The sequence below is a fragment of the Anas platyrhynchos genome, chromosome Z (assembly GCF_047663525.1).
Source record: "Anas platyrhynchos isolate ZD024472 breed Pekin duck chromosome Z, IASCAAS_PekinDuck_T2T, whole genome shotgun sequence".
Lineage (NCBI taxonomy): Eukaryota > Metazoa > Chordata > Aves > Anseriformes > Anatidae > Anas > Anas platyrhynchos.
Window position 1 is genome coordinate 35,154,763 of NC_092621.1, and position 12,782 is coordinate 35,167,544.

General features: G+C 36.1%; 1 protein-coding gene across 4 annotated transcripts in view; it reads left to right on the plus strand.

The window, feature by feature from the left end:
- CCDC171 (coiled-coil domain containing 171) overlaps positions 1-10,482 on the plus strand; it is a 177,926-nt gene extending 167,444 nt beyond the window's left edge. Inside the window, exon 24 of one of the 4 annotated variants that reach the window (XM_072030879.1) lies at positions 7,102-10,482. In XM_072030879.1, the coding sequence (XP_071886980.1) occupies positions 7,102-7,156 (55 nt within the window). In that variant the 3' untranslated portion in view covers positions 7,157-10,482. The remainder of the gene's footprint in view (positions 1-7,101) is intronic. The other 3 variants (XM_027446177.3, XM_038170424.2, XM_038170422.2) reach the window with 3 other exon arrangements.
- Positions 10,483-12,782: the final 2,300 nt, after the last annotated feature.

Consider the following 12,782-nt stretch of genomic DNA (forward strand, 5'->3'; position numbering starts at 1 on the left):
AATGAGTATTTTCAAGGCATCTGGCTGCAAAGTAACAGTAAGTTCCATGTTTGTTCTCATTTTTAAATAAGCTATCAGTAGAGTGCTAAAATGTTAATTTCCATTTTCATTTGTTTTGCTAGCTCTGCATAGTTCTGATCATTATTCCTTAAAATATTGCATATTTGGTAGGAATACACAGCCAAAAATCATCTTCTCAGTATTTTTAATGCAAGACAGCTGAATCATAAAGGTACTTTAATTGTTTGTAGACTTTTCTCCTCTAGGTTGTTAAATGTTGCTGTCAGAAATAATTATGTATTCCATCTTTTCAACTTTTACCTGTATTGCTGATACAGTATATCTTTATTAATTATAAAGTGAGTGAATTATTTTACTGAATCAGTGTAATTCCTTTTTTTTTTTTTTTTTTTCATTTTCCAAAATGTTTATGTTGATTAGCTCTAGGATTCTGCATTAAAATTAGTCTCTAGTAAAAGATATATTAATGCACCACCGGCAAAGCTTAGCTTTCCTTGTCCTGTTTAGTAATGAAATTCCTAAATTGTAGTCGCACCATTTCTGAGCAAACAGACAAAAAGGAAGGTAGCTAAGCATTTTGCTGTGCGTGAGCAGTTAGAGGGCAAGCAGACACCATGCACCTTGACCACCTATTATGAAGCTTTTTGCTGCAATGTCAAGTGAAAGCGAGTTAATTGGGTGAAGCTGTAGAGCATGTTAGGGGCATGGTAAAGGGTTGCTGTCTGACAGCTGAATGTCAGCAGAAGCTAGTCAAGTGTGGCTGAGAGACAGAGACCTGTCACAAAGTTCATGTGGACTATAGCACAGTTAGGAAGATGAAATGTGGTTCTGTCTCACTTTCTCCCTCATTGCATTCAAGCACCTTAAGATTTCACACTGGATGTGTCAACCCTTGTTCTCTAAGCTGTTTTCTCCTAACACTTCTGCATTCAAATGATTGGACAGAAGATGCTAATGTTTGGTAAAATGAATGTAAATACACCTTTTTTCCTTTTTCTGCTAGAGTGGCAGTATGCATGCAACTCAAAAGAAACTTTGAAGGCTTACATCAGACAGTCACACTGCCTAGGAGTTCAGATGATGACTGAATACATTTCTCAAGAGAATATGAAGCTTGACACTTTAAATTGTTGGATAGGGACTGTTTTCCCTCTAGCAATGACAGAAGAAAAAGCTAAGCAGTAAGCAGTGAGAACTATTTCATGAGCCACTTGTGCCTCAGCATGGTGTCACAAGCATGTTAGTCTCCAGCTGTAGTTACCTTCTTCTCTTCTTGTTGGAAGGAAGCAAAGAGCTGTGAAGGTAACCATCAGAGAGAAATACTAATTAGAGACAATAAAAACTGCAGGAAAACTCAGACAGTAGAGAGGGTTACTGGGAAGCAACAGGAGCATCAGTTAAAGGCAACAACAACCTCACAATACACTGATGCAAAATGTGGAGAGTTGTTACAACCGTTTAGTAAGAGTACAGTGTATCTTTCAATGTTGGTTGCACAGTACAAAATAAAGCAATAGTCATTCAGGTTGGTTATTAAGATTAAAAATAAACAGAAGTTGCTTCTATTCTTGAGAAAGTGGAAGGACAGTGGTAGGCAATGTTGGGTAAGAAGTCTGGCTCATGAAGTCATGTTCCTGTGTTAAAGAACTTGAAAACTTCAGTTGAAGTCAATGAAGACTGAGCATTTCTCCATGAAAATAGTGCACTACATAGTTTGTGTAGTGTTTTGGTATTATTACAGTGTAGTGCAAACAACTTGACCTGAAAATGAGAGACGTCCATGTGTATTCCACTGAATAGAGACAAAATTCTGAAAGAATTACTATATATGCTGCATGGCAGATTTTTGGCTAAAATATTTAGAAATCATCACAATTAGCAATGCAAAGTCAAATTCCTTGTCTTTAAGCCATCAAAACATTGACGATATGGTGGTCTGATGTGGTAATCCTGTGCATTTCTTCAAACATACCAGGTTTAAAAACATTTGAATAAAACAGGATTTCTTCTAGAAAAAAATATCTTTCTTTAATTGCTCATAATAGAGTCTCTGGAGTGTGATTTCACTGAATGCATTAAACGCTAAAGCGTTATAAAAGCAGAAAAAAAATGATTTCCAGATATTTCAGAATTGTGTATTTTTTCAGTAACTTCTGGAAAGTGAAAAGGGAATTCTTTGAAAATGAAAAATGCCATTGGCTAGCAGCACCCAAGGAAGAAAGTGTGTTGTGTGTTTAACTTGCTGACTTAATGTGTAATGAGTTGGCAGTCCATTGAATTATTCTCTGATAGTAAATTGTTTCCAGAATCCAGGCAGGAGTGCTGACAATTAGAATTTATACTGAATGTTACAATTTTCCTACTTTATGTCAGGGATAAATTTAGTCTTACTGCCTCAGAATACCGAATTGCAAAATCATTGACATGGGAAGCAAACTTTCTGGTTTTGGCCAGTATACATTCCTCCTTTGAAGAAATTTGTTAACTATTGCAGTATTAAACTGACACCACTAGTAATACTTTCCATTTTAAGTAGCAGTTTTTAGCATTTTCATCAGTCTGATGTTTTATTTATTTCACTGAGAGTGAGAAATGACTGTTTGAGCTACTTTTAACAGCAAATGAATGAGCAGCATGCTGAAGTCCATTGTTGTTATGGGGCAAAAGCCAACTATTACCAGTTTTGGGAATATCAGTCTAAGAAGGAGGTTGTAAATTATTTGAAAATTTTCATCTTTTTACAGAGAAATAGGTTTTCCACATAAGTGCTGAAAAATGGTATCAAAGATGGTTCTCGTTTCTTTAACACTTACTGGAAGTTCTATTGCTACAGTGAAATGATGTAACACACAATGACAACATAGACAAAAGAAGCTGGAAAAAGTATTATTGGCCATTTGATATGCTGTCTACTGGTATTACTGTGTATATGTATGTTCTAGATTCAGGGTAAGGGAAAGAGATGAGAAAAAATCAGTACCAGAAATCAATTGCGGAGATGTATATTGACTGTTTCCTACTTCTCCTCCATTGCTGTCTGCTCTGTGCTTACCCCTTGCATTTCTTTCTGCTCTTGGATGGCTGTGCTGCAGCTTCCTCCGAGATTTTAGAGGTTGCTGGAATTCAGAAGAAACTGCAGCTTGCTCCTCCTTCTATACTTCTGTTTGCTGTCAGGAATCCTCACACACCTAGGTCTCCTGTAGTCTGGTGATTTCCTATAGATAACACTTCGGCCTTATAATACAATAGTCACCTTTAATTTGCCAAGTGATATAACACTGAGCTTACTACTGTATCTGCATCATCACACAGGAACATCTATAACTGAGTCTTTTTTTTGTCGCAACTTCAGTGTTATTCTTTCTGCCCTTTCTTTTCATCCCTTTCTTGGTAGTTTTCTGTTCTAAGTGGCTTAATTTCTTTCTTACCTAAGTCAAAGAGATATATGCAAGCTTGTTTTTCACAATCCACAAGCCGTAACTCACAAAAAAAAATCTTACAATTTTTTATTATTCTGATTTTTTATTTATAATTTAATTTATGTCATAAAAAAGCGGAGGGGAAATTTGTGTTTTGAAATTGAGTATTTGAAAGCAGTTTAAAGTGACTAAAATTTGTGGTGGGAAATCGCCAAATTGGAAGGAATTACTGTAACATACAAATAATAGAAGGCAATTGAAAAGTTGTGGTATTATAGTGAAAATTGTGGTCCAGTAAAATTATCCTTGCGTTGACTTTGCAGGCTGAAACCATTCTGACTGATTTGTGGCTTCCACTCTGGGTATAGATTTTAGTGCTACAATTGAAGATAAACAATATTCTTCCAACAGTGTGTTTCTTCATGTAGTTATCTGTTTGCACCAGTGTCAAAACTTATGCACAGTTTTCTAATTCCAAACGTCTGACATTACTTCACAAGTATTGATATATAAAAGCAAAATAGGGTGTCTTTGATCACAACATGACGGTTTTGAATAGGCTGACAGCGCAATAAAAACATACATAAGAATATAATACATGGTGGTATTATAATAATCACTCACAATGTCATACATAATAAAGCAACCCTTTAGAAGTCAGTTTTAACTTTGGTAAAACAATGCATATATTATGAGACATCCTGTAAACTAGATCCTAAATGTGATCAGAGGTTAGCCACAAAAGAGAACCAGTAGGGAATAGTTGTTTTAGAAATCTTTTTTCCATGTCTAATAGTAAAATGTTGTTAACTGTAGTTTAGAAAGCACTTATTTCATAATATAGACTAATCTTTTATTATTATTATTATTATTTTTTGGGGGGGAAAACATATTTTATAAAGTTAGGCTACCAAATTCTGAAAAAATGGCCACAGGATGTGTGACCAATTACTGTATTCCATAAACATTTAGACCTGTTGTGTCCTAAATATTTATTTAGCTGATGAAGTGCAACAGTCTAGATGGAATCATCTAAATCAGGTAAATAAAAGTGCTATGCTAAAGATTTACCCAAACAGGCACTTTATTTAAGATACATAATTTATTTAAGATACATAATTTATTTAAGATACATAATTCCTCTTTTAAAAATTATCTAAATGCATTTTTATATGATGGATTATTATCACAACCCTTGTATATTGTTTGAGTTTGCCAGTTTAATACATATTTTAGAAAGGTGTCTAAATACAATTATGTTGAAAGAGCTGTGTTGAGGAAATTATCACTGCCTTTAAAATTTCTTTGTACAGGTATGTGTTCAAACAATGCGTATTGTAACAGTTCTGAGTGTTTTTTTCTAGTAACCTATAGAAAGAATATTGTTTTCTTATTCATCATGAGTGTATATAATGATACTGGATCAAAACAGTTCTTAGAGTAACAGCCAAGATATTTTTTTACATCAATCACGTTGTTATTAAATCTGATTTCCATTCTACTCAATGAATAGTATTCTGTTCTGCGTAAGAGGTACAGCACAGGATCTGGATAACTAAAGCAGAGCTTTTTTCCCCCAGCAGTGAAGCTTTTACTGTAACATAGTCTATTGACTTGCTGCCAATCATTAAGTTTCATACTTTTTTTTTTTTTGCAACTCTCAAAGGAAATCTGATTTCCTGTCTCCTTACTGGGATTTTGATGCCATATTCCTCAAAAAAAGTCCCAAACCTCACTATATCTGGAAAAGGTATTATGAGATAGTAATTGTAGCATGTGATATTTAATCGTTCTGATATGCCAATTAAGTGAGATATTGAAAGCAGTACAAACCATCATGTTTACATTTGTCTTCAGGATTTGTTATCCAGAGTGAAACCTGTTAGTAGGTTATATCTTAGTGATTTCATTCATTTACACACATAATTGTTTCTAGAACATCACTGTTGTTTTTTTATGGTGCATTTCAATATTTTCTTAATATTTTCTTATGAATGTCTCTTTCTTTAGAGAGAATTTAAGCCAGCTAATTAAAGTGTATAAATAACAAACTGTTAATCGGTGTAATAGGTGGATGCTTTCACTGAGATCTTATTTCAGATATGCTGATACAAATGCAGTGAAGCTAGTTTGTGCTTTTGCTCTTTAATGGTTCCCATCCTGCATAGTGTTGAGCACAGTAGGACTGAAAAGGTAGAGTGTTACAGATCAGTACCTGACAGTTCTGCTGGTTATCTGATCCCCGTAACCAGCATAGTTCAGAAAAACTTGAGGCACTACCTCATTTTAACTACGTCCTTGAAGTAGTCATCTAAACTTGCTACCATATGGGTTCTTAATGAACATGTAGCATAACCTGGCTGTTTACAGTAGCTGCAGTATGGCTTGTGGTGAACCAGGAAATCAAAAGAGTCCATATCAAAGGGAACTGTTGAAGTAGGTGTTAGAGGCAACCATTGATTTTTCTTCTGCAATAGTAACAGAGGAAAGGGGAATCTTTCATGAATGTGTCTTTATACCTATGACTGAGTCTGGATTTGTTGAAATATGAATATACACCCTCACCACTGCCTCTTTCTGTGTATCAGTGAGTCAGTGTATTGAAACCTGTGTGCCTTCATATACATGTATTTCTTCTTCTGTGTATATGTGTGTGTGTGTATGCATGTGCATGTGTGTGCATATGCATGTACAGTCTCCCTCAAATGCCGAGGGTGGGTGTTTAAAAACTAAAATACAGAAGCACAGTCTTTCATTATCTTACCTTATGTCTTTTCCATAGTAATACTTTGCATGTATGTGAGTTTTTCACATACTTTATGGCCTGATTGATTGTTATTTCCGCAGCTATATAGTACCTTGGTTAAAATACCTTGGTAATAGGCAGAAGAGCAATATGACATCACATTGTTAAATTTTTTATTTTTTTTTTTATCACAAATATTTAAGGGAATACACAATGTGTCTCTTTAGCACTAAAAAAACTATTAACGTTGATAAACTGGTATTATCCATAATCTTTCAAAGTAGAATGCACAATGTTTTGGTTATGTGAGTTATATAATGTTGAATTTTAACTGGTCTAACCTTTGTAACTGTTCAACTGAATGTCGAGACTCATTGAAAGATGAATTGTATTCCCCAGCAATGTACATTCAGTGTATATTCTCTACCATCTTCTAACAGGCTAACATGCAAAGAGTATTTGATTTCAAATTATGATAAAATATATTTAAATGTAATTTATTATCTTTCATGGATAGCACAGCATATTTTTCCTAATAACAGTGACAGGGAAACTGTAGATGAAGTTTGTTTACTTGATAAAAAAAACCTCACCTAACAATGATAATGAAGAGGGGTAAATGCTGTCTGTACATATCTTTAGTGCTTTAAATAACATAGACTGTAGTTTCTTAACATTTATTAGTGCAGAATATTGTATGTAATATCCTTCACTCCTGCTTATTAAAGATTAATATACATGTATATATGCAGGTATTGTATATATTACAGAAATGGTTGAAACAAGGTACAAACACAGATACTTCATATATATATATTTGTGAAAGGTACAATGAAATTATTTCTCTTGCTTGTTTAACATTGCATGTAGATTCTTTTTGGATTTGTTTTTTATTATTATTTTATTTTACTCCAGGAATCAAGAGGGAGTTCAAACATCACAATGTCTTCAAGCTAGCAATTCCGCCTGACCAGAGTAGAATCCCAGATTTTTTGGCATTGCAAGCTGAACCTGACACATCCTACAACAGTTTTATGCACAATAGAGCCAATTCACAGTCTTCAGTCTATTCCTTCAGCCTGAATGTCACATCCAGTCCCAAAAGAACAATGGAAAATGGATTTTCAGGTTCTTTGTATCAATAATCTTTTAGAAGGAAAAAATTGCATTAATGTAAAATGATGCAATTAAAGTGCAATTTTGTTGCTACCTTTGAATTGTAGTTCAGCGTTTGTATTTTTTGACATTAATTTTACGTTTTTATGAAAATGTGCATTCATATGTTCACATTTCTATGCTTCCTGTTCTTTGCATACGGTAACAGTTTTTTTTTTTTTAACTTTTATTTATTGCAGTTGCTCATTTCTTATGTAATATATTTTTAAATGTTAAAGAATGACACATTTTGGGTAATTTTCCTCAGTCTTAAAAAAAAAAAATCAATAAGCCATTTTAGTCTCTATCTATCAAAGTTGTTTCATACTTGTCTATTTTAAAGCAGGACTGCAATACTTTAATAGGATTGAGAGAGCTATTTGAAATGTATGCCAATGATTCCTGTCATTTCATGGCAGCCCTGCCATGGTTCACTGAGCCCCCTCTTTTCTCTTGTCAGCTCAACTGAAGACAAGCATTTAGTTGCAAACTTTAAGCAGGTTGTGCAAAACAGAAATGATGTGACTGCTTCTCTTCCTGCACAATAATGTCACTGCTGGTCAATGTGAGAAGGTCAGGTTGCTCCTTGTAAAGCTACATGATACCACTTGCCTATTTGAACAAGTTAAGTTAACTGCTGAATCTGGTCCCTGCAGGCGTTGAAAACTCACCCTTTTATCAAGTCTGCATTTCATAAGAAAGAAGAACAATTGTGCAGGGAGGATTTCTGATGATATGTTTATGTACTTTATAAGGACAGTTCCCAAACCAGTGTTGCAGGTAATATATTTAGTTTAAGCTGAAAGACTTTAAAGTAATGGCTGTTTTGACCTTCAAATAGACTCCTTTTTTGTTGTTGTTGGTAGGACCCAAGAGTGACGCCCATCTTTGATGCTGACAGAATTTAAAGCAAGGCCATTGCCCTGCATTTTCTGCCTTGTAGCACACAAAAGTAAAATTGTATGTCAGGCCGAGATGTCGGGGAGCTGACAAGATGCCCCAGTGACATTTCAGCTGGAAAGAGCAAGTGTCTTGCAACCAAGTGGTCAAATATCAAATAATAGGTCAAGCAGGAAGGAGCTGAGTTCTAACCACAAAGAGGTTTCTGGTAACTTACTTGACAAGCTTTTGGGCGCTTTGTGGCTTGACAAAGTGATGTTCTGTTGGGTATCGCTAGACAGACTGTTCTTTATCGCCTTCAGAAGATCAGACATTGACATTGATTAAACTCTTTAACCCTTAAAGGTTAAATCGTAGCAGTTTCATCATTGTGAATGAAGAACAAAAGAAAATTTGTAATATACCATTTGTTTTCATATTAATCACTGAACTCCCCGGTGCTATTAACTTTTGATGTGCTATGTAGTTTTTGACAAAAAGATTGAACACAAAATCTATATAATAGATTGTTTCTCATTATGGACCAGTGATACATTAGAAAAATAATATTATGCATTATGGAATTTGTAATTTTTTCTAATATGTCAAAGACAGGATTTGATTTTAGAGTCCTGAATACTGAAACTCCATTTTGTCTGGAAAACAATTTTTGCATAGATAATACACCACTTATGATGACCAAAATCTTCCAAATGTCCTTGTTTTCAGATGCCAAAAAGGCTGATGTAAATCTCAAATATACACCCAAAGAACTTTAATCAAATTTTCATGTTTTCATGTATTCTCTTTTGCAAGTCCATTGCTCACAGCCATGATGTGCATGTGTGTATGGATACTAATATAGGTTAAGGAAAAAACAACTAATATATCCTCCAGAACTCTCACACGTAAGAGTTGGCTGATATAGGAAGAACATTCCTTTTCTTTATGCTGGTGCATTTAGTCTTGAACACTGAAAACAGAAGTTTTGTTTCCCTACAAAAGTCTTGGCTCACCTCTTTCCTGATAGTGACTGTTCCTGGTAAAAGTACTCTAAGAACTGTATTCTTCTCCCACAAATATAATGTCAAAAGTCTTCAATATTTGCATGAAGAATGAAATAGTATGTGAGCAGTTGTCTCTCTACTGTGTATAGAACTGTGTATATGTTTTATTTTAAAAATATAATCTCAAGGTGTTCTACAGTTTGACAGTGCCTGTTCTTTCCTGCATGACCTTAAGCTACTGAAGAAAATTTGCAACATATTTATTTGTCCCTTCCCCATCATTGCCAGTAAGTGTGATATTGTACATGTAGAAACAGAGGAAGGATTTATTTATGAAATTTGTTTTTCTTTCCGAAATCAGTATCTTACTGACAGTAGGACTGATTTCCTGAAGTTACTTTAACTGCTCCAAACATAAAGTTCATATGATTTTACACAGTCCACAGCTATGGTTAACTGAATGCAATTAATAGGAATAATCTAGTGAGCTATCTTTTCTCACAAGAACTAGTTCATATGTTTCATGAACAGGAGGACATCTACCTAATTCATTCTGTTTAAATATTGACCAACTGCAAGTTACAGACTTCTTAAACCCATCTGATTTGAAGAGACTTTGAAATATGTGTTGTTTGGATGTCAGATGTCTCATTTGTAAATGGAAGCTCCTCTTTCCCATGTTGGAAAGAAGTTTTTGAGTAGTAAACTGGATTATTGTTAGTCAAATACTCCTAGTTGCTTTTCAGGTAAATTGGAGTTTGTGATAAACTCCAAATGAATAGACGAAATCCAGCTGGCAAGATCTCCCGTGAGTAGCCTACAAATGATCCCACCAAAGCATTTTGTTCCCTTTTTTGGGGACACAATGAAAATTATGTTGCTTGTGCTGAATGTGGCAGCACAGTTTGGTAACAGTAGCTGCCAAAAGAACATCATGATTTTTTTATACCATCTGTTCTCTTTGGCTTGCTTCAATAAAAGCAAAGCATCAGACCTTGATCCTTACTTTCAAAGCTCTGCATGGTTTGGGCCTGGAAATTCAGGTGAACTGCTTCCGTTTAAGGAACCTCAACTCCATCATTAACATTATTCTGTGAGAACAACCAAACACGTTTCCTCAGAAGACCTGTGTTTGATGGGATTAAAATATTCTCCGTTTATTGTTATTTATTGCAATTGGAAGGTCATGAGATAAATAATTGACCACACATCTGCCTTCTGGTAGGTCTAAGAATAAAATCTGTATTTATTTGTATTTATTTTGTATGTATTTATTTTCCCAACAAGCAACTCATCTCTAAAAAGAGACTGCAAAGTATATGATTTCCTCCCTTCTGCAGTTGTTACTACAACTCGGTGTGTGGATATTAGGAACGAGTTTGGAACTAACTGCATTATCACTCTACATGCTGTAAGCAAGTAGTATTAGAGCAGTAGCACAGAAAAGCTTTTCAGCTCTCACTTACACACACACACACACACACACACACACACACACCCCGCTTGAAAGGACTTTGGGTCTCTTTACCAAGTTAATTGAGTACATTTGTGTTTGGAAGGCACCTCTGGAGATCATGTAGTCTCAGAACATGGCTAGCTACAACAGGTTGCTTAAGGCCATGTCCAGCCAGGTTTGCATATCTGCAAGGATGGAGATTTCACAATCTCTCTCAACAACTTGTTCCATTTTAAAATCACCTGCAAAGTACATTTTTTTTCCTCCTTATGCTGAAGTGGAATTTCATATGTTTCAGTTTTTGTCCATTGATGCTTGTTCTATCACAGAACACAACAGAGAAGAGTCTATCTCCATCTTATTTTCTTCACAGGTATTTGTACACATTGGTAAGATTCCCCCTGAGTCTTCTGTTCTACAGGCTAAAAAAATCACAGCTCCTTCAAGTTCTCATCATATTATGGGTGCTCTAGCCCTTTCATCCATCATCTTTGCAGCCCTTCACTGGACTCCTGTATGTCCATGTCTCTCTCATCATGGGGAGCCCAGGGCTGGAGCTAACACCCAGGTGTGGCCTCATCAGGGTTGAACAGAGGGGAAGGATCATCTCTCTTAACCTACTGGCAACTTTCCTTTTAATGCAGCCCAAGGAGGCTGTTGGCCTTTGTGGCAAGGGCACATTTCTGTCTCATGATCAACGTGGAGCCCATAAGGACCTCCAGGTCCTTTTCTGCCAAGCTGCTGCACTGTCACTTGGTCCTCAATCTGCCTTGAACAATCATCTCAACCACTCCTCCCAGTTCTATGTCAACAGCAAACTCATGCAGGCTGCACTGCATCCAGTTTGCCAGGTCAGTACTGACCCTGCAGTATGCCGCTAATGACTATCCTAGAGGTGAACCTGGTGCCACAACCATTTGAGCCCAACTGTGCAGACAGATGTGAATCCACCTTGCTGTTCACTTACCTTGTTCATATTTCCTTACATTGTAGTGGGATATTTTGCTGCCTGAAGGCCTCTTGAAACTCTCAAACACCATGAAAGCCCTGTATTAAATGAAATGCATTATTTTATATAATATGTTTATGTCACTTTGATCATTTGGATCATTTGATCACTTATAGCACATCTGATCATACTGCTGTCATTCTACCTGAAAGGATATCATTTTTTTTTTTTTTTTTTTTTTTTTACCAAAGTGCACTTATTCAGTGGTATAATTTAGCACCTAAAAACTATTTAAACTTTCTTTAGAAACATTTTTCTCATTGTTACAAATGAAGTCTCAGCTCAATCTGAATTTAGTAATATTTATAAAAGGAATATTTATAAAAGGCAAGTAAACAGCACTGGGTGTGCAGTTCTACGCTCTACCAACAAGCACACATGAAGATCGAACTTTCTAAATATACAGAACATTGCTTTTACACACTAAACCCAAGTACATCTATACATATGTAAAATCAGAAAAGGTAATAAACAATCCTTTAAGTCTATTACTATCAATGTCCATGACTGGGGGAGCATAGGTTGGCCTGGTTGAAATGCTCCCACATCTTCCATGACTTATAACAGTCTCTATTTTCCATTTCTTTTCTTGATTACAAACACTGAAGAATTCCAGGGCTAGTCGTGGGAACAATATGTCTTGCTTTAAGTTGTCAAGCAACTTGGCCTTCGGGCCTCATGCATCCCACTCTTCCCGGATCGAAGGGAAACATTTCTGTCTCCTTTTCAAGGCCAATAGGCCTGGGTCAAAAGGCACGTCCAGGTCACCAGGGGGCGCAACAGCAAAGGCCTGCGATGGCTGTAGCAGCAGAGGGGCCCATGGCATAGCAGAAGGATCAGTAAAGGAGCCCGCAGCTCCCTCACTGCCTGGCAAACCACACGTTTCTGGTTGTGGCCCCACACGGCTCTTTAAGGCCTCAGAGACTGCTCGCCAGGTGCCGAGCAATCCCACTGCAACCTTGTCGGTTTCAGTTGCAGAGTCCCACACCTTGACCTCAATTTGGTCCCATATGTCAGGCTCATAAACTGCCTGATTGTTAATAAGGAGAATAAGCTGTAAGGGTACCAGGACAGTCTTTGTTTCTAAGGA